General features: G+C 42.2%; 1 protein-coding gene across 1 annotated transcript; it reads left to right on the top strand.

Moving 5' to 3' along the window:
- Positions 1-17893: 17893 nt before the first annotated feature.
- C1QTNF4 (C1q and tumor necrosis factor related protein 4) lies at positions 17894-19425 on the top strand. The gene has a single exon (XM_010086616.1). The coding sequence runs from the start codon at positions 17894-17896 to the stop codon at positions 18995-18997; it is 1104 nt and encodes a 367-aa protein (XP_010084918.1). The 3' UTR covers positions 18998-19425.
- Positions 19426-21528: the final 2103 nt, after the last annotated feature.

Here is a 21528-nt window from a genome sequence, read left to right on the forward strand (position 1 = left end):
TGCTTCTGCGACCCCGCTGAGGGGCCGGACAATAGCGGGAAATGCCTGAGTTACTGCCCCCTCCCACCCTTTTATTTCTGGTATTAAATGGGGAGAGTTTATGTGGCAAAGGGTATGGGATTTTGACCCCCAGATCCTCCCAGGGGTCGGCCATGGGGAAGGGCATCCTGCAGAACTCCCCAGGGGCGGTTTCTCAGGTGGGAAATAGCGTTAATCTTGCATGGATGTCTAGTTTCCTGGGGGAAGTGACTCCCAAGGGTTTTCCTACGACTGATTCTATAATGCACAATTTTCTGTCAGATAATCAGGCTTAATCCTTCCCTATGTGCTTGACAATCCCACTGTCATCTCCCCAACCCACTCCCTAAAAGCTCCTGGGGAAGTGGGTCAGCGTCTCCAGATGATGTTTCTGTCAGACACGGGGTGAGTTTCTGCACTGCTGGCTGACTAGGAGGCAGCGTTGTGACCCTTCCGTTTATGCTCATACTGAATGAGCCGTGCTTCAATTATTCATTCTGATGCTATTGCAACCTTCTGCAGTTTCTCTTCTCCAGGGACATGATGTGTAACAAGACTTTGAAATACTTTGCCAATGAGGCTGCAATCCTGTCTAGGCATATGGCAGCTGTTTGCTTGTCTAGCCATTCTTAAGGGTTAATGTATAGCAGTAAAAGGCATGTCAAGGAAGAATAAGGATTCCCAGTAGGGCAGGATTACCCTCTACATCCCTTCTGTTCCCCTCTAAAAAGCCATAATAAAGCTGAGACTTTATTGTCTTGAATGGTTAGTGGACTAGGCTCTACAAATTCATTTCCTATTTTCCACCTGGAAGAAGCCTTCACAGTACATTTGGTCTCCATAGTGGAGAATCTATGGCTTTGATATGGAATTTATTTAAATCTGACCATTTGCCAGTGTGGTAGACTTTGCTGTTTTGTAGATGAAGAAACATGCAGAAATGAACTACATTGGAACCAGAGATTTGGCGGCAGAACCCAGAATCCCATTTGTTGTTATTTATGTTTTATTAGTGTGATCATCTGTCCATTGTGCTGCGCTCGCCAGAGAGTGCTCATTGACAAACGGAGAACCATTCATCTTTTCCAGTTACACGAGGCTGGGTGGACCCACAGTGGCAACAGCTATACTTGTGGAAATATAGGTTAACTATACTGTGACCTGTAGTCAAGTAGATGTATGATAGCTTTTGTATTCTCCGTTTTCGTAATAGGCATGTTTCCAAACAGCAGCAAGGACGATTGTTGATCCCCAGTTCTTGAAATACTTGCTCTTGTATCAAATAGTGATCAGATGAGCACAGCCACACAGAGGAATACTGTGTCTAAGGTGTATAGACCCAAGATAGTCCAAACCTTCTGTGCCTAGCACCTGATGATATGAAGACCAAAAGAAAAAGGGGCCAGTGCTAGTGCAAAATGAATGTGCAGTGAGCCTCCAAGTGATCACTGTAATTCTGCCAAAATTTCCACATTCTTTTGGCTAGTTATAGGCAGAGAGCATTGAAGTGAACTTATCTGATAGTGACAGTAGATTTACAAGGTGGAGAGTACCTCTGAGAATATAATATTCTCAACTGCGAAATGTCTCCTCCTAAGAGATACTCATCTCTACATTGACTCTAACGCATGAGAATAGAGGAAAAAATAGGGCTTAAAAATGATAGAGTCTTAAAAACGCTGAAGTCTAAGGCTTTGTTAGCAGCATCTGAGGTCAGATGTTAGGATTTGGTGGGGTTTACTCCTGAACTCTTCCATTCACCCATCCTTTTAACTGCCCAAATTATGGAGTGTGCATTCTACTCCAAGCTGCACAGTTAAGGAAAGTAATATTCCACTTGCCTTAGATTTACATCTTACTGACTAGTCTTTAGGGGTGAGGATCTTTGTACAGTCTTGGAAGACACGTTAAGGCTTGGCAATTTGATAGTTGGTCATATGCTATCTGAAAGCATCTACCTGACTGACTCCAGTTTTCACCCAGTAGAGATTAAAAGCTTCAGCTCTTACTTCTTGATTGACACCCAGAAGTTTCATATAGATCCCATTGCCCGGCAGATCCAAGCTGAGGTAAAGTCAGGACTTTGTATTCCTTTTCATCTTTCCTTGACCTTTTCTTTGTGCTTATCCCAGGAAAGAAAGTTTGCCTGATGCTCAAATGAGATAAGCCAGTAATACGCAACGGCTGTGCTCTGCTGGTTCTCTTGTCAATCCCTTGTCGCCCCTAAGTGCTTTCTTGTCCTTGTAAAGCCTCTCTCTAGTTGCATACTTCCTCAAGACAGGTTAGAGAACAGAGGAGGAATTCCCGCTGCACCTAATCAAAGGTCTGAGGTTTCCAGCAGAGGTAACACAGCCAGAATCAGGAGATGATCACAGAGCAAGCAGTAAGTGGCTACTCCAGCGGCTAATAATTGATTACTAGGGCCCATTGGGAAACAGTACAAATTCATAAAGTCTTATTTCTTGCCCTTCACCCTCCAGCTGGTTAATTCATCCCATGCGTGTTTTCTGCTGTGCCAGAACCTCAGACACAGTGCCAGGAAAACCATCCGTATTGGGTTAAGGAATCTGGGGAGACTATGGAAGTGGTTACTGGAATGAGAGCAAGAGCCAGAGGAGAGCCATGCACTGCTGTCAGGAGGAATGCCAGATCATCTTCATTCGTGTGTACACAAAGGCTGTTAGTGGCTGCTTGTGACCACCACTGCTGGCGTTCGAGCTCTGGGGAAAGGAACCCAGAAAAGGGCAGATGCAAAGAAAATGTTTAGTCCATTGAAATCAACTGGCTGCCTCATTGCATGCTGCTGGTGTAACTCCAGGGAATGTAATAAATGTTGACATTTCTAATATATCCCGAAGTCTATGAAGAGGGCTGGTCACATCTTTTCCATTCATTGTTTCAGTATTCCAGCAGATTCTAAGAGAATTGGCTTTTGTTCCTTTTACATATTAAAAGATTTTTTTTGTGGCATAAGAGTGAGAAATTTAAGTAAAAGTTAATATTCTTTATCATGGTTGTACGTTAATTTTATATGTTTGCTTTGGTGAGGCACAGGGCATAGCAGGTGAAGGAGGCTATAAACTGGGTAAACATGATTTTCTGAACAGGAAGACCTTTAAATAATGTCAGAAGATACAGAGCTCATAATCTGTATGCTTTTAGTCTGTGCCAGTCCTTCAGAGAGGCCACAAGCAGCTTAAAGCTGATGTGATAGCTGTGTCGATGTGTCCTGGATCTGCTTTTGTTCAGGGTTTTCTTAGATGACCTGGATGGTAATATAAAGAGTGGGTGTATCACATTTGCCAGGGACATAAAACTGTGAGACTTGAAATATGCTGGAGGAAAATATTAGAATTAAAAATTATTCCAACAAATTGGAAGAACTGCTAGGAAAAGAAAATTCAGTAGGGATAAGTGCTAGGTACTACAATAAGGCAGGAATAATCTGCATAAGCACAAGACAGAAGCAAATGACTAGGCTGCAACTCTGCAGAAAAGAATCAGTGTTATGACAGATCACAAGCTGAACATGAGTCAATGTCATGCTGTTGCAAAGGAAGGCAAACATCTTGCTAGTATATATAAAAGACATATAGCCTGGAAGACATCTGAAGCAATCCTCCCGCTCTCTTCAGCATTGCTGAAGCCTCAGCTTGGAGGCTGTGTGAAGTTTTGGTTATTAAACTTTGAGGCAGGCGCGATTCAGTTGGACAGAGTCCAGAGAAGGGCAGCAGGACTCAGCAGAGGTCTGAAAAACGTGACCTGCAAGGTGATTTGAAAGAACTGAAATTATTTAGCCCAAAAAAACAGAAAGCTGGCAGGGGAATATTACAGTCTTCAGACACAAAATAGAGGAGGGAATGATCTTTTCTTTGGGCTCATGGTGGATGGGGCACAAAGCAAGAAGTAGCAGAAAGAAAGATGATTTTAGACTGCAGGAATAATTTGCTAGGATAATAAATACGGTTGAATATTTGGTCTGGGGAGGTTGTGAAGGCTCCATCATTTTAAGAGCAACTTAGACAATTATCTGTGAGGAATGAAATTAGCCTATTGATCCTATCATGGGAAAGTACCTTGGACTATTTGACATCTTAAGTTCTCTTCTAGATAATTCTTCTATCATTTCATAAAAGCAACACGCTCATTTCATGTAAATTAAATAAAAGCTGTCTGCTGTCCCTGTTCTGATGTTTGTCTGCTACCTAAGGGTAGCACAGCACCAAGAACACAGTGCAGCTCTTTCTGAAAAGAACCTGAAAGAAAAGTAAAAGCTTACTGGAAGATGACTAAAAGAGGTCTCTCTTTTTGTAGAAGACTTAGGGAATGGGACATTTTGATTTCCCTGGAGCAGATGCTTGACTGAGTCTATGAATGCTGAAAACAGTGATATGGAAGAAGAAAAATGCATGAGGATTAGCAGCTAGCAAAATTATCTGAACTGAAAATACAAACTCCTCCAGTATTTTACTTCTTGCCTGAAAGACCATAGTCCAAAAATGCTTTTGTAGAGATAAAATGAAATAAAATAATGGAATTCAGAATAGGAATGGAATAAAATAAAGCATAGTTCTACAATTGGTGTTTTTAGGTGTTTCTCCAGGGAGAGAAAATCTAGGTCCTGTAGTATTCATGGTTTAACATATATTGTTTAATATAAATGGAACAGACAGTCCCCTGTGAATGATGAAAATATGCTGGATGTCTATGAGGAGGCAGGTAGAAAGAACTAAGAGAGCAGTGATCATCTCTTTTGGATGCTGCAGTGGTGCGCTGCACATAAGATACTGAATAGAACACATCTTGAGTCCAACCAAAAAATTTTTTAATCCTCTAAAGGGAGAGGAATTTTTCTCTCTCCCCAGGCTTTAAACCTTCCCACTCGGACAAAAAGAAAAGCTCTCAGAGAAGTTAAACACATACTGGGAGGAGTGGAAGTGTTTTTTAGACCAACCAGGCAATAGGGAATTTCTTCTGTGAAAACAGGTACTCTGGGACCAAAAGGCTGCAAGAATCTGTGTTGAATGAACGAGACAAGGACAAAATGAAGAATTAGGCTGTGCTTTGCAGAAGGCTGTTTTCATGGAGCTGTTGCTCAGTGAACTGTAGCATATAGTATTATAATCTGGTGTCGTTTCAAACACTCCTACACTGGAATTATCCATAAATTGCTGGAAATCCTCATATTTTTATTTACTCTGGGACATGTGAGCACAAACTGTGACATTATATAAGCTCTGATTGCTTTTCCTGCTGTCCCCATCTTCCATTGCTGCTTGAACACTTTGGAAAAAGTAATTGTTTGCTTAGAAAGTCAGCCACTTGATGCCCCAGATATTTCAAAGTAAATTCACATCCCCTCCACCCAAGGACTGACCAGTGCTTCACATTATCTTGCATTGCTTTGCCTGAGTTTATTTCATCACTCCTTCTCCCATCCTTTCCTTTGCTTTCTTTCCTTCTCATATGCACAAATGAAACCCAGTCCTTATCTGGGAGACAGAAAGGGTATCCAAAAGAAAGCTTACTGTGAACTGATGCTAAAAGAGGTTCAGCTTTGGAATAACATAGCTCTGCAAGGAGATAAAGCAAAGGATAGCTAACGTAAAAAATCTCCTTTTCACTAGTAGGAGGAGGCAGCTGCCTTTTCTTTATGAAACGGGAGGAAATCTGAGACAGGCTGGACAGAAAACTACTGAACATGCTGGAGGGGGTTCTGCAGATGGTAATCTGTTGGAAGCTGTTGATAATTGTCTTGAGAAGGAAAGCTGTTAGAAGTAGCTAGAAGGAAGGGTAAGGGACTTACTTTGAGTAGAGGGAGCACTGGCTTGAAACATGAACTGAATGTGAACATTTGGGTTTTAGGGTGCACGGCTGAACTTTCTCACTGTGCTCATGAGGAAATAGTGTAGGCTATTGCAAATGGCACAAATATGAGCTGCATATTTAATGCAATGCAATGATATTCAAGCCTGCTTGAAATAAAGGGTCTGCATAACAGTGTTCAGAGCGGCCATAGCCTTCATGTTAATTCTTTTTTTTGTTGTTGTTTTATGTTACATCCAGCTGCAGTCTAAAGGTTACATAAAACCTGCCAGTGGGCTGCTGCAGTCTTTATTTCAGTATTTTAGCAAAATTCTTTTCCTATAAGCAAAAATCAGAGGCAGCAGCTTCAAGCTGTCAAGGCGATTTTGCCTAGGAGGAGACTGGCTGGTCACGCAGATGAGCCTGGAATCTGTGAACACTTGACAGGCTCTGAGCGCTTTCTCACTGTGAATGAGGAACTGATGAGTGAACAGCAGTGTCCAGCAGCGCTTTCTGATGGTAATGCCAAAGCCTTTTACCAGCAGCTTCCCAGTGCAGATGGAGTTTTACAGAAATAGACACACAAGCATTTCTACTGCCATTATGAGAGGACTGGCAGTTTCTTTAATACTGGAAACAACATAAAGCCAGAAAGCAGATATGGGAAAACTCTGTAAAACTATGTGTGTATTGAGGAGATGGTGCAGCAAATGCTTCTCTCTGTCCCTCCAGCCAGGACAGTGTACTCTGCCTTGCGAGCAGCAGCACCTCTGTGTCAGATTGTCACATAAAAATACAAGTTCAAAAGCACAACTGTGAAAACTTGACTTGTACAGGGTTTGAGGGGGGAACTTCATAGCTCCCTGTTGAAGAAGATGACAAGCTGATTAAATCCATGGACCAAAATATACTCAGAGTTTAAAAACTGGAATCAGAAACTAGGGTTTTCCTCAAGATATCAGCTGTGAATTCACAGCCTTGGGATGTGTCATTTGCACCAGCTATAGCTTTCAGAGAAAAAGTTGTTAGTAAAATAGCTAAAAAACTGAAAGGGCCAAGGCTCCAGCTATCTATAGGCATTCCTCAGAGAGGTCTCATTACAAGAGATTTGTCAGGGAAGACCACTGGCAATGGGGATCTGCACATTGCCAACTGTGAAGGGTCAGTATTAACAAACATGACAACTGGCTGTGATGACTTACTTTGCTACTTTTAACTGTGTGTCTGTAGACATAAAATAAAGAATGCTACTAGGCCTAGAATTTGATAAACCTGATTCATGAAAAGCAGGTGATACTAAAGAGCACTATGTGTGTTGCAGAATTTCATTATTAATCAAGAACTGTGTCCTGACCCAGCAGAAAGAGGAGCAGAAAGGAAGATGCCAGAGAAGAGATGAAAGATACACAGATCTTAATGCCTTTTGTCACCTTCTTCACTAAACTAGAGCTCAGTGAATTTCCAAATTGAGATATTGCAGCATGTTGGCAGTGAAGAGCAGCACTGCAGTGCAATTCACAGTGTTCTCCGAATATCTTCACAGTAATGAAACAGCAGGCCATGAAAAGAAATGAATGTGATTTTTTGGCTGAGTGTGACGGCAGATGTTAAAAGACAGCATGCTTTCCTGCCTTACCTGTCAAGACAAGAAAAAAAACTCCCAAGGAAAGCAGCATTCTTGTAGGTAAATGCCCCAGGACAGATAGAGTATTTTCAGATGGATTTGCAAAGCCTGCTGTCAGAAAACACCAGTCAATAGCATGTGACATTTTCTCAAAGTATGTTATAATGCAGCCTTTGATGGATAAAAAGACCAAAGCAATTAGGTTTCCATTGATGAAATATAGTGTTACAAATTGCTTTATCAAGCAAAGGGAACTGAATCTCATCCTTTCTTGAAAGTTTTCTGCTAACCGCAGGTAGTCAAGAGGGGGACCAGAGTGACCCAACTTACGAACATCTTTGGTTGCATTGCTAAATCATCTCTTAGCAGCCAGTGAGCTTCGACATGACTAGGAAACAAAAATGCTTTTTGTTGTTGCAGCAATATAATCCCAGCTGGCACTCAGCTATCCATTAATTCCCTCAGGGGACGACTACTGGACTCCACAGGCTCATCCTAACTTGTGATTTGATGATCAACCAGCAAGAACCAGCATATTCCCTCCAGCTTTTACCCAGGTGGGTGATGTGGCAGGTCTTAGAGCAATGACTGGAGGGCAGCATTCCAGCGAGTGGGTGAACGGTTTGGAAGAAACAACTGCAAGCACAGAGTTCCAGCAAAAATGAGCATTATGTGCCTACTCAAGTGAGAGAGAGAAAGAGGTGTGGCTATGCAGCTAGAGAAGAAAACAGACAAGAAAAATCTAAAACTCCTTCCTTTTTTGATTAGGATCTTATGTAGCAGTTAACTTAAAATCATATATTGGCTGATATAAAGTGCAGGAGAATAGACTCACAGAAAGGAAATTGAAGGACATAAAACCATTACAGAGAGGACAACGAACAAACCTTGAGAGTACACCACAGGTTCCAATATTTCTTATAATATCTCCACAATCTCAGGTACAACAGTCTTCAACAAGAAGGTATAACACAAAAGTTGTGATTCCTGTAACGTATAGACAGACAAGATGACTTTCCTATTTAATGCACCTTGGTGGGTGGCACATTCTACAGGTTTCTATTAGTTCCTGAACAAATAAACCTACTATTAATGGTTGTTTTAATTCTTAATGAGGGGATGAGAGGAGAACATGAAAGAGTCACTGCAAGATTTTTCCCAACGGATGTTGCTGTACCTGACAGGTCTGCTGGACAGCTGGGTATGTGAATGAAAGTGGCAGAATGGAACAGGAAGGAAAGCCAGTACAGCCTGTGTTTAACTACAACACTTACTCTCATCCTGATGAAATTTCCTTTAATGTCTATAAGTATTAGCTACAAGCAAGGATTGAAAGAAAATTGCCAAATAGGGCATTAACTCCAAGAACAGCAGAGGAACCTCCTCTTCTGGTCTGCATGGTTGGAGGATGAAAATATTCGTTAAGCTGCATTGAAGGAAACCACTGCTTAGACGCATAAAGGCAAGTGTGGTTTAAAAAAATCAAACAATAACTACCTATACTGTAAATACCTACCTATAGTCTCTGAACTGCTGCTAGGCTTCTAGTTGTTAACAGAAGGAGTGGGGATTATCCTCAGAGCTAAATTTTCTTTCACTGGAAGGAAGCGGGGTAGGAAACTGAGTCATGGTATGTAACAATAAAACAGAAAGAAAAAAAGGGCTGGAATCTGAGTTGATTCCCAAGTACTGATTCTAGTGTCATTCTACCCACCTCCTGTTTCCACTTGGTCACTCACAGCTCAGTTTACCCTATTGATTATAATGCATAGATGTTTTGTTTTAAAAAATGTCCCTAAGGATGTGTCATGGAAGGAGTCAGAGTTAGTTATGTGCTTCACTCACAAGAGAGAAGCAGCAATATATGTTATTTATACAAAGCAGTGAGTTAATACAGTTCAAAGGTTAATGCAACAGTGATTTAACAAGATTCGATGGCAAGGTGCACTTGATTTTTTACTGCATAGAGGACAGGGTCAGACAAAACTGTCAGGGAGACCCTCCTGTTGAGTCTTGAGGTTCAGAAAGGACCCCCTTGCTCTCTAAACTCCTCAGAAAGGAGCCCAGGTGTGGCTGGATCCAGTCCTAGTCCCAGACTTGGTCAACGGTTTATGTCTGAAGGACTGTATATGCACAATCAATCCTTTACATCGCCTAGCTAAGATTTCATACTTCAGCATGCTATTTATCACTTGCCAAGAATCTGTTGCAGCAAGGAATCTCTCAACCTCGAGGAGTAACCTTGAGAGGCGTCCCTACTCGAGGGGAGATTCTGGCATGCAGCCGCTGCGGTGCAGGAGAGCTCAACAGGCCGTGAGCTGTTCACCATTTGTGGAGTAAGATGATTGACTTATAGTCATATCTGCATACTAGCCATATGTCAGTTAGTCCGTGCTCAGCTATCCCTCAGCTGTTGAGCAATATGTGCAAGATAGCCCTTGGCTATTGCATTGTTGTCTGTCTCCCCTGAACCTACCCTGAGCCTGGATGCAGCCATCACGACCAGACACATCCATTATGGCCACCACTGGTGGTTAACAGGGCTGCAGGAGATAAAGGTCAGGTTGGGGTGGGGAGCACACAGTCACAGGATGTGAGCTACCACCACCACTTCAGGAAAACTTAAGGACAAGCTTGTGTTCAGTGGGGCTGTCTAAAAAGCCTTTTCATTCTTTATCAACCCTTTAAAGTCCCTATGCTTCATTATATCTTGGGACAAAACATTCATCCTTTTCCTGCCCACGCTCTTAACTAAAAGATAAAAATTACAAAAGTAGTCTGTGAGGCTGAACTCACCTGCATCTTCCTTAGGTTCCCAGCTTTTGTTGCCAACCCAGAAATGCCTTCCGCAGACACTTCTAAACTTGCTCCATCATTGCCTCTCAAGAGAATCTCTCATGGTCTGCACAGCTATTACCTTCCTCTGCACATTCTCCTTTAGCACTGCTGTGGTCCTAACTGGATCTTGCCTGTTGGTTCCAGCTGGTCAGATGATGAACTGCAACTACTTTGTTTGCTGACTCTTTCATTTTACACCTTTAATCCTGCAGGGTTTGTTGGTTTTTTTTTTTCCCAGACTTTATAATCACATAGTAAAGTAAGAAATCTTATGCTACATTTGCTTGTTATTACTTATGTCCCCCATCTTATGTCTTCTAGACTGAGCATCTTTTAAAAGCTCTTCTACAGAGTCCAGCAAGAAGTTCAGCATGATATCAGCTTCTTTGCAAACAACCATAATTTAGGTATCTTAAGACAGGTGAGAAGTTTAAAATAAAAGCATCCCTGTAACTAAGTCTTGTTCATTTTTAAACAATAATTTCCCATTTGCCTTTGGAATAGCCTGAATTGAGCTGCTTGTGCTCAGCGTTCTTCCTCATAAGGTATCTGTCACTCCAGTAGGTATGTTGATGGGGCAGTCTGTCTGGCTGCATCCCTGTGCTTCAGATGGTTTTACCTTCACAGCCAAAGAAAAAAAAACCAAACAAACCACAACAAACAAACAAACAAACAAAAACAAACAAAAAACAAAAACCCAGGACTTCTATGAAAAAGTCATTCCACAACATTGGCTTCCCGCCCAGCCGCCTGGAGCAATGAAATTGCCCTCTGCTCCATTCTCTGAGGTCTCTGTGCCTTTCTGTCTCTTTAGAGATAGCTTTGGCACTGGCCAGTCTGTCTTGTGGGGCCTTCCTCTCTCTGTGTCAGTTCCTTTCTCTTACCTACCGAAATACCTTGTGGTATTCCAGGCCAGCCTGTCTCTGTTAGTCCTTTGTATCAGTGTGATCTGCCTTCTGCTGCAGCAATCTGGTTCCTCCTGGAGAGATGGGCTGCTTCAACAAAGCCTCGTTCCACAGGCTCAGCATCCCTGGTGCACAGCAGGAGAAAGAAATGCACACACAAACTGGGCTAAGAAAGGAAATTAGGTTTGGGTGTGGAAAAAGAGATGGTTTAACTTTGGCATTACTGGAACTGTAACTGGATCCATGCAAGAATTCCTACTATTGAAACGGTTTCAGTGTTTTATGTCTAAAGGTAGCAGTGTTAAACATTGTACAGCAACAGACGTCTGGCTTTCTCAGGCGGTGGTTTCCAGTCTTTTCTGGCCTGTGCTTTCACAGAAAACTGTTTATCACCGAACTCATTCCCAGCAATGGCCAGTTCGTTTCGCTACTTACTGCTGGTGTGGTTTCAATGATGGCTTGTCAACAGTTTGTTTAACCAAATGTGCAGAACAACTTTATAGTATTCAGCACATTTTATGAACTACAGTTTAAACTCAAATGTTCTAGCAATGTTTTCTGTTCTTCAGCTTTTGATCAGTGTTGGAGTATGTTTCTTTGCTTTACAGTTTTTAGTCTTGTTTGCTTGAGGAGTGTGTATGTGGTGGAGAGTTGGTTTTCTGTAATTTGTTCATTTAGAAAAGGATGTAAAAAATTACATTACATGTTAAAGCATTAGTCTGTTAAAATAACTTCTTGTTCCAACCTAGGGTTTATTCAGCCATCTTCTCTACTAAAATACAGCTTTGTCTGTCTAAATGAATATATTTTTAAATATACATAGTAGCCAAAACAGAAGACACGGTGTGTCACCCTGGCACTCCAAAGTGTGTAACAAACTTCCCTGAATGCTGTTACAGGAAGCAAAATCTTAATGTCAGAACTATGATGTTTCCATTTTAATCAGTGAATATACATCATCTTATATAGCATCATTTCAGCTTAAATAGAGTTGTTTGGGCTTTGGTTGAAATATAGCAGGTTTAATTAGTATTCTGAAGTGCAGGCTAACGTTAGAGGCCTCTGCCAAAATGCGGTCTCTCTATTTCCTTTTTCTGAGCGTGGCTGGAGTTGAGATGCTTCAAAACAACTTTTGTCTCTCCACAGATCTTTGAGCACATAGAAGCTGGTTTATTATGTTAAAGGACTCCCTTGACTCAAGGAAACATTTAAAATGCAGTCCATTCTACATTAATGCCATACAGTTCTATCATTCAAAGCATGGCTTGTAGTTTCCAGAAAGCATCCCAAATGCTTCAGACAACGTTTTACCTCTTAGGATTGTTTGACAGTTCAAAAAACCATATTAATCAAAAGCAGAGAAAGGCCAAAGCCATAAGTGAATCCTCAGTTTTGGCACACAGTACTCTATACAGGTTTTGCTTTTGAGGATCTGCTACAATTAATTTCTCCTTGATGTTGGAAGAAGTGATACATTTGCATCATTATCTGATGCTTTTAATCTGTATCCAATGAGTGGAACAGACAGTATATGCTATCTGGGGAAAAAAAATCTTGCTAATCATAGTCCAAGAAGGCTGTTCATTACACAGGCTTTCAAATTCAAATAATTGAAACATTTGCCTTAAATTTGTCCTTAAATATCAGAGTGAGAGCTAGGAAGAACAGGGCTTTGCTCTTGCAGCTTACAGGATTTTAAGAACTTTTACTAACTGTTAATCCAGCTGCACTGCTTCACTTTTGTTTCATGTCTCATTCTTCAGTGATCCTACAGGTAAAACTCCCACTGAAATTAAAGGACTGTTGCCTAAAGTAGGACTAGATAATCTAGCTCATTAATATTTTGGAATGAAAAGAAAACCCTTGTGAGTTTTACAAGAAGATGTAGCCTACAAGTCTAGAAATGGGGTGACCTTTCTATTATTGAAAGCCTTTTTCTAAATCCATGGATTTAAGTGGAAGAATAAAGCTAATTGTCTTTCCACTGGTGGATTGATTCGTTCCAGGACAGAAACATCACCTCCAGCAAGCACAAAGCTATTAAAGTTTCCTCGGTTATGCAAATGGTGAATTCTATCTCTTTCTTTTCAAAAAAGATTTGCCAATCCCATTCTGCTATGTGAGTCACTACCATTTCAAGCCCTTCTTTTGAGGTCATTAATTTAATGTCAGTGCCTTTGAGAACTGTTTAGCTCCATGATGTGTTTTGTGCCTCCTGTTCCAAAATTAGTTTCTTGACTTGTTCCCTGTGGGCTGCTGTCCTAGTGTAAAAGCAGTAGCATATCTTGTTTATCCTTTGGGTCTGCTTAGCTTCATTGCACACTTCTGTGGTGTTGACATAATAAGGAATGGTAGGGAAGGGGACGAAGAGCCCTGATTCATAAATAAATGGGATGAGAATAACACAGCTCCTGTGTATGACTCATACTTAAGACCCACTTTCCGCTTCTGGCCTGGGTCTTTCACCTCGCTCTGCAGTTTCAGAACTTAGGCCATAGCATGGGCTTAAGGCTGATACCACAGTGCCCATGGCCAGCCTCACATCCCTGGTGCTTTCTCTTCCCTGCTGGAAGAAAGTTATCCCAGTAGAAAACTTGACACCAGAAGCATTTGCTGGGGGAGCAACAGCATTTTGGAAGCTTTATCTTTCAGACTGACTACGCTAATACTTGGGTCAAAGAGTTGTTGTGAGTTGCCTCTGTTTATGGCAGCCCTGTAGCTAGCTGAGTCTTGTTAATGATTGGCGAATTATTCTTAGACTGGTTTAGTGTGAGAGGCAGTTATTAGATGCTTTCTACATTATTTTAAATAGATAAAGAACCTAAATATTCCTGAGAGTGGTGAGTGGGAGCTGTCAAGGAAACAGCTTGCGAATGGAAACACACCATAATTAACTGCCTTATTTAAATGACTTGCCAGTGAGTTATTGGGAAGAGCTGATAAATAAGGGACTGCAGCAGCAGAGAGTCTTTGCAGCTGTAACTGAGTGATCCAACCTTTTTCAAAGTGACCTTATTACAGAGAAATTAGCTTTGGGACAGAAACAAGGACAATGGTCATTTGAAGAACATAAGGTCAGAGTTGTTACAGAGTTTATTAAACTGTTTTGTCTTTTTGTGGTTTTTTGGCCAGTGATGTGCTTGCAGTGTATTCCCTGACTCCCGGATACACTGAGCGAGCTCTGGAGCACAGGCAGTGCTTTAGAACCAGACTGGTTAGTGTGGCTAGAAACACAAATGACAAATTCTTTCCTGTCATTTTTTGTCTCAAGAGCGTGCAGCCATGTCACAGTCATCCAGGTTCTCCCTACGGCCACACCATGGTGATCACTGGAATAAAAATGAATGAGTATGAATCAGAAACATCTAATAGCCCTTATGAGTTTGCCTTTAGGGCTTGGTTATCTAAGCTGGAAGCTGAAATGAGCCTGCCATGCTAGATGTAGCACTGTGCACTCTGCAAAAATAATTCTCTTGAACCAGAGGCTGAGCTCACAGTGTGGCTGCTTGGGATTTAGTTCTTCGTGGGATGTTAGGGCCTATTAGTATTGTTTAAATGGCAGCAGTGACCAAAAGCTGTACAGACATGGGAAGAGACAGTCTTTGCCCTGAGGAGCTCACAAAGTAAATGGCAAAGTGAGGGAAAATAAAGACAGCATGGAAGCAGATGCATGGAAATTAGCTATGGCTTAAAAGTTCCATTGAAAATGCTTTCTTAAATTAATTTTCTGCATGAGACAGTCTGTCTGTCAGACCTTCCATTAGCTGGTTAGTTTCATGCAAGTGTCATGGCTAGGGTTAGTAGCAAGTGAGTTTTCAAGCTGTGAGAAGGCAGTGCTATGGGAATCAGTTACAGAATCGGAGATCAGAACTTACGAGGTCTGTATTCCAACCTCCTGAAAGCAAGGCCAACCCTGAATGCAGACCAGGTTGCTCACAGCTTAATCCAGTCTGGTCTTAAAAACTTCCAAGAATGGAGATTTCACAGTCTCTCTGGGCAAACTGTTCCGTTCTTTGTTGCCTTCAGTGTGAAATTATTTTGCTTATATCTGGTCTGAACCTTCCTGTTTGGATTTTATGACCATTGTCTCTTATTCTCCCACCACGCACCTCAGTGAAGGACCTAACTGTCATCTTGGTAACCTCTTCATAGGTACTGGAAGGCTACTACTAGATTGCCCCAAAAGGTTTCTTTTCTGCAGGCTAAACAAGCCCAGTTCCCTCAGCCTCTCCTCATAGGTCAGGTGCTCCAGACCTCAACCATCCTGGCAGCCCTCTCATGGAGTCACTCACGTGCTAGCTAAAGGGGAATAATCACTGCCTGTGGTTACTGGCTGCGTTCTGTTGATGCACCTCAGAGTGCTCTTATCTTTCATCATTTGCAGGGCACAGAACTAACTCAAATATAAGTTATTGTTCTCCAGGTCTCCTAGATACTTTTCAGCAGCACTGCTCCCCAGCCAGTTTGTCACCATCCTGTACTAACACACAGGATTAGTCCACCCCAGGTACAGGAATTTGCATCCTTTCATTCCATTCCTCCACCCTGTCCAGATCTCTCTGAATAGCAGCTGTGCCTCCAAGTGTATTGACAAACCCCCTGCTTTGGTGTCATCTGCAACCTTGATGAGTGCGTATTCTGTCTTCTCCAGGTCATTGATAAAAAATATTAGAGGACACCTGAAATTCAATATTAAACACTAGCCCTTGAGCCTGACAACCCAGTCAGTTTTTCACCCATCTAGTAGTCCACTTATCTAGATTGTAAGATCAAAACTCGGATACAGGAATGCTCTGGGATACTGTAACAAAACCTTACTAAAAGGTGACATCCACTGGTCTCTTCTCACCAGAAGGCAATCAGTTGGGTTAGACATGATCTACCCTAAGTTAATCAATACATGATAAATGTCATGTCCTTTGTCTAGAAATGCATTTGAAGAAGAACACTGCATGATTTGCCCAGGGACCAAAGTGAGGGGCTAACTAGTTGACCAGCCTGTTCCTCAGGTTGTCTCACTTGTCCTTTCTGAAGATGGGTGCAACATTTGCCTTTCTCCATAACCAAGGACCTCCTTTGATCTCCATGACCTTTCAAAGATGACAGAGAGAGGCCTCAATATGACATCAAGTCAGCTCTCTCAACACCCTTCAGTGCGGCCCATGAGTTCCCATGGATGTGTTCAGGAGAAGCAGGATAAGTCAGGAAAAACATTCTGAATTCAGGGGCATGGAGGAAAATACTGAAATGTTTGTGAAAGAAGTGATCTAATGTAAAATGAAGACGTGGATGGATATTTCTTTTTGTCTTTGCTGGTGTGTCACTTTCATGTAATTAAGTGAGAATATAGTTTGTTCTTGGGTTCATATCTATTAGAGCTGCATTTCAGATTTCAGTTGTATTCTCAAGTGTGAAAGAGCAGGGACTGTAGGTCAAGCTGGATTCCTGTTGGACAGTGATTCTAGGTATCATATCGTGCCAAAACAGGATCCCATTGCCACCTCACAGGCTATGTGGATTCCGTCTGCTTTACTTCTGTTACTAGGACATCCCGTCTGATTCAAATATTTACCCCTTTATCCTTTTTTAATTCAGGAGTTTTCTTACCCTCCCCGCAATGAGTAGCATGTTTTGCTCCTGTTCTGCTGGTCTGTGAATTCATTGTTTGCAGGCTGGCAAGGCACCAGTTCTGCGGTGACAGATGGGGCAGACTGCAAAGCAGGCAGTTGCCTCCCAGCCTGAATGATATTTTAATAAGCACAGAGATGTGACAGAGAGAGAAACTTCTCACTGGAATGACTGGCAGTTTTGTTTTCAGCCTGAAAGCACTAATAGATGATTTTTGGCCCCAGTCCAAAAAAAAAAAAAATCACAGAAACTAAAAGCAAAAGATCCTGTTAGCTCCTAACTTATCCCTCTTTCTCAAGGGCCAAAGAAGTTTTTTCTCTCTGGTCTATTATCCAGACAGGGAGTTGTTTCCCTGGTTTTTGTATTTCAGTTCTTTCACAGGGATTCTATACTTTGGGAGACTTGCCTTTTATTTATCTTTTGTTTTCCTTCTTTTTTTGCGTTTCATTTATTTTCTCCATTGTCTTCCCTCCTTCCCTAAGCAATCTTTCTTCTTCTAGTTTCTTTACATTTCACAGATTAGTGGTGTGAATAATGGGGTCTACCAACTTGGCTTTCAGCTTTCGCATCCTGTGAAACAGCTAGTGCAGTGCTAGGCAATGGCATCTGCGTGAGAATGTCCTCTTCTCCCTGCCCTTCAGCTGTATCTCAGCTGTATAACACAGGATCTGTGTAGGGCTTTGTTTCATCCTTGGTCTTATGAATAAAATCAGTACAAAAGAGACTTCTGGCAAAGCCTCAGCAAGCTCTGAGATCCCCCTGAATTGTGAGCAACACAGTGTTTTGCAGACAAACTGTAGGACAGTGAGGCTTTCAAAGGAGAAGTTTATTTTTCTCCCTACAAGTACAGGGAAAAAAGGTCCAGCTCTTGCTAGGAAAATATCAAAATGATGCTGGGATCTCAACTGAGCTATGGTCCCATACACAGATCAGAGAATTCACTGCAAACTCTCAATATTTGGACAAAGACCTTCATGTCTATTCAGTAAGATTCTGGTCTGGGTTTCAAATGGAATATGAACTGGAAATTAGTGGGATTCCTGCCAAAATATGCTTCTTTTTCCTTTCAGATACAATGATGACACTGAAGGTTCAGATCTTCTTTGGCTTCCTTTGCTGCATGGTTCTTCTGTCTACAGATGGCTTCCCAGCAGACACCAGTACTGAATTTCGCTCTGCTTTCTCTGTGGCCAGAACCAACAGCATGGAAGGGAGCTCCGAGATGGTCATTACCTTTGACAAAGTGTATGTGAACATTGGCAATGACTTTGATCCCAAGACAGGACTGTTCCGCTGTCGGATCCCTGGAGCCTACTACTTCTCCTTCACTGTTGGGAAATACCCAAAGAAGAACTTGTCCGTCATGCTGATGAGGAACAAGAATGAGGTGCAAGTGATTGTGTATGATGAACATCACCGCAAGGAACGGAAGGTAGCCAGCCAGAGTGCCATGCTACAGCTTGACTACGGTGACACAGTCTGGCTGCGTTTACACGGAGACCCCAAGTATGCTCTTTACAGCAACGTGGGCCCCTATACAACTTTCAATGGCTACCTAATCTATCCAGACACTTCCGCCTTCTTCCAGAATGCTCTTAGCTCTCAAGAGCTTGGGCCACACCATCACGCTATTCAGCAACCTCCCAGAGAGCAGAATGGAGCTTCACAGCGACATGTGTTGTCTGATCAACCAAATAGGGAACAAGACCCTCGCTCTGCATTTTCTGTTGCCCGCTCACAGAGTCTCGTGGGGACAGATGACAAGCAAACCCAGCATGAGCCAATCACGTTTGACACAGAGTTTGTGAACATTGGAAAAGATTTCAATTCCTCCACTGGCATCTTCTCATGCCGTATACCTGGTGCATACTATTTCTCCTTCACCATTGGCAAAATGCCCTTCAAGACTATGTCAGTGAAACTTATGAAGAACCACAACGAGGTGCAGGCCATGATCTACGATGACAACCACTCCAAGCGGCGGGAGATGCAGAGCCAGAGTATCATGCTGCCTCTGCAGTATGGGGACACTGTCTGGCTCTACAGCCATCAGCACGATGGCTACGGTGCCTACAGCAACCATGGCAAGTACATCACCTTCACGGGCTTCCTGATCTATTCGGAGGCTCAGCCAAAGCACTTTCCAGGTGCCAGCTCACCCCAAGGGTCAAATAATTAAATGCAGATGTGAAAGGAGCAGATGAAAAGCCAAGGTGCCATGAACTTGGGTATAGCTCCTCTTCGGATATCATCCTCTACTTTGAGCATGCTATCATGTGTCCAGTGCTTTCCTTACGCTGCACGCTTGTGCCCTGTCCACGGGGCCGCTGCTGTGTCTGCCGTTTATCCATAGAAAGGCCTTTACAGGTTGTATGTGTGTGTCCTGTGTTGGTGTTTGATTTAAGCATAAAGCATGAGGTAGTTTTGGGGCAGGGGTGGGGCAGTGTAGTGAGATGATGAGGATTAGAGAACCACTGCAGGAATGTTACTGTGGGTCCCCAGCATCCAGAAAGCAAAGGAGGTGGTGACTTTCCTTGCATAGCTGGGGAGGGAATAAGTGTAATGAAAATGAATGTAATAAAAATACAAAAGACGTAAAATTTTCTCAGATTGGAATTTGTTGGTACTTATGAGACTTTTGTGCTTGTCACTGCCTGATCTGTCACACCAGGTCAGGAGAGAAAGCAGCATGGTGATCGTACGAGCTGCGGTATGTGTTACTGAGCCAGGCTGCCTGTGTACGCTCTTTCTCTTAATATTTGGGTCAGGAACAGGCTCGTGTGTATAAGTGTGAGAAGTACCATGCCATGCAAGGCAGTGTTGACTGCAGGGGCATCACATTCTGCAGAAGTTAGCTCCTTGAATACAAGGGCATGGCTAACCTGCCATATGCTGTGTCAGTAACCTAAAGCAAATGGGATCTAAGGTACCATTAAGTGATATTTTCAGCATCTGTGTTCTGGTGATTTCTTAGACACCGCTGTTCCGCTGAGCCAACTGGTGTGGCTGTAGAGCACACTGGGGTGTTCCTGCAGGGCAGTCGGGACCGATGGCAGGATCCACCCAGGCAGCAGGAAGAAACCAGGAGGCTGGAGGTTTAATTGTAGTGTGATTGGTGCTATTTCAGCAGAGCTAAACTCTGGTTTGTCTCCCAAACTACATAAACTGCAAAAGTGCATCATGCTGAGTATGCACAAAACTTTCTGACATCATTTAATTTATAATCTGCTCAACACATAGCAATGCTTTTAAACCAATGCTAACAAAATCCGAGGTTCAAAACAGTGTATTCGCATCCAAGCCAACCCCCTCAACCTTTATCCAGACTTTCATATAGCTCATGCCGAATATTCTCCAGCAAGACAATATTTTCATGCACTAGTGCCGTCCCAGCTCATCCTTTTGATGTTCTCTGCTTGAACTATATTTGTCTGCAGCCACTCCCTGCCTCTGTCACTCCATAACATATTCTAGACATTGAAGACTGGGGGCACATTTGGGAAAAGGATTAAGGGTAGAGACTGGAGGTATTTTAAAAAACAGCATGAAAATAGAAGAACACTAGGTGGGACACTGGTTTACTAGAAGATATACTTCAAATAAAACGCTAATCTTAATTCCTACATCTTTTGGGGAAAAAAAATAAAACCAAGCAACAAAAAAACCCGCTTTATGAACTGTGTAAATCTCTCTTCTCCTGTTATAGCCCTAACCTGACCTCTAAAACCATTCTCTGTGGCATCTTGCTTCCAGGCTTCTTATTCCTGCCTCACCATTTCTCCTTTCCATCTGTTGGGCAACAACAGCTTGGAAAAATATTAACTAGGTCAAAAGCTAGCAGTTCCTACTTTGAATGTCACACATGCCTTCTTTGCTGAACATGGAAAATTAAGAGAATATTGACAGAACGGGAATTATGGATCCCATCATCTAAGCACGTGCAATGAATGTTCAAAATTAATGTACCTATAATGGCAGCAGGAAACCTAGTGGAAACAAACAAACAAAAAAATCAAAACCCTCCCAAGTAGATTATTATATTTATTTAATTCTACCCTGCAATGTGTAAGGCAGAGAAAAGTTAATGATCTCTTTCTATAAAATAATTGTATGTCTGATTTTGAGGATAGAGATTGTGTATTTATGATGTTTGGCTTGTGAAGTGCCATAGCCGTACAAAAAAACTTCATAGAAGACGTAAAATCTGCTGAAGAAATAACTAGGTCACAATCCTTAGGAATTTAAATGAGATTTAAGGAAGTATATTCCGAACTGATCACTGACACAAAGCAATGTACGTGTGTAAATATGATATGCAAATACTAGAAAGCTTCACAGAATACATACATTTTCAGGTTGCTTTTTAAAGAAAAATGAATACATCAGATGAGAAATTACTATGGACACATAAAATGTGATGCCATGTGAGCAGAAAAGCTGAAATTAAACATGTGACCTATATCATGAAACACAACAGCATCTGCTTAGCTGGTTACTGGAGAGGAGAAAAGAGACCGCATTTGGCTGAAACCACAGGGGGAATCAAAGAAGGCTGAACTGAATTATCCGAAATGAAGTCAGCAAGGACACCAGTGTTAACACCCTGGGAAAAAACCTGCCAGGGCAGCTCCCTAGAAAGCATCAGTGATCAAGACAGGCAGCACATCTAAACAGCACTGCCCCCTTCAGCCCAGCCCACTTAAAAAACAA

Source organism: Pterocles gutturalis, unplaced genomic scaffold, assembly GCF_000699245.1.
Source record: "Pterocles gutturalis isolate BGI_N339 unplaced genomic scaffold, ASM69924v1 scaffold13406, whole genome shotgun sequence".
NCBI classification, from domain to species: domain Eukaryota; kingdom Metazoa; phylum Chordata; class Aves; order Pterocliformes; family Pteroclidae; genus Pterocles; species Pterocles gutturalis.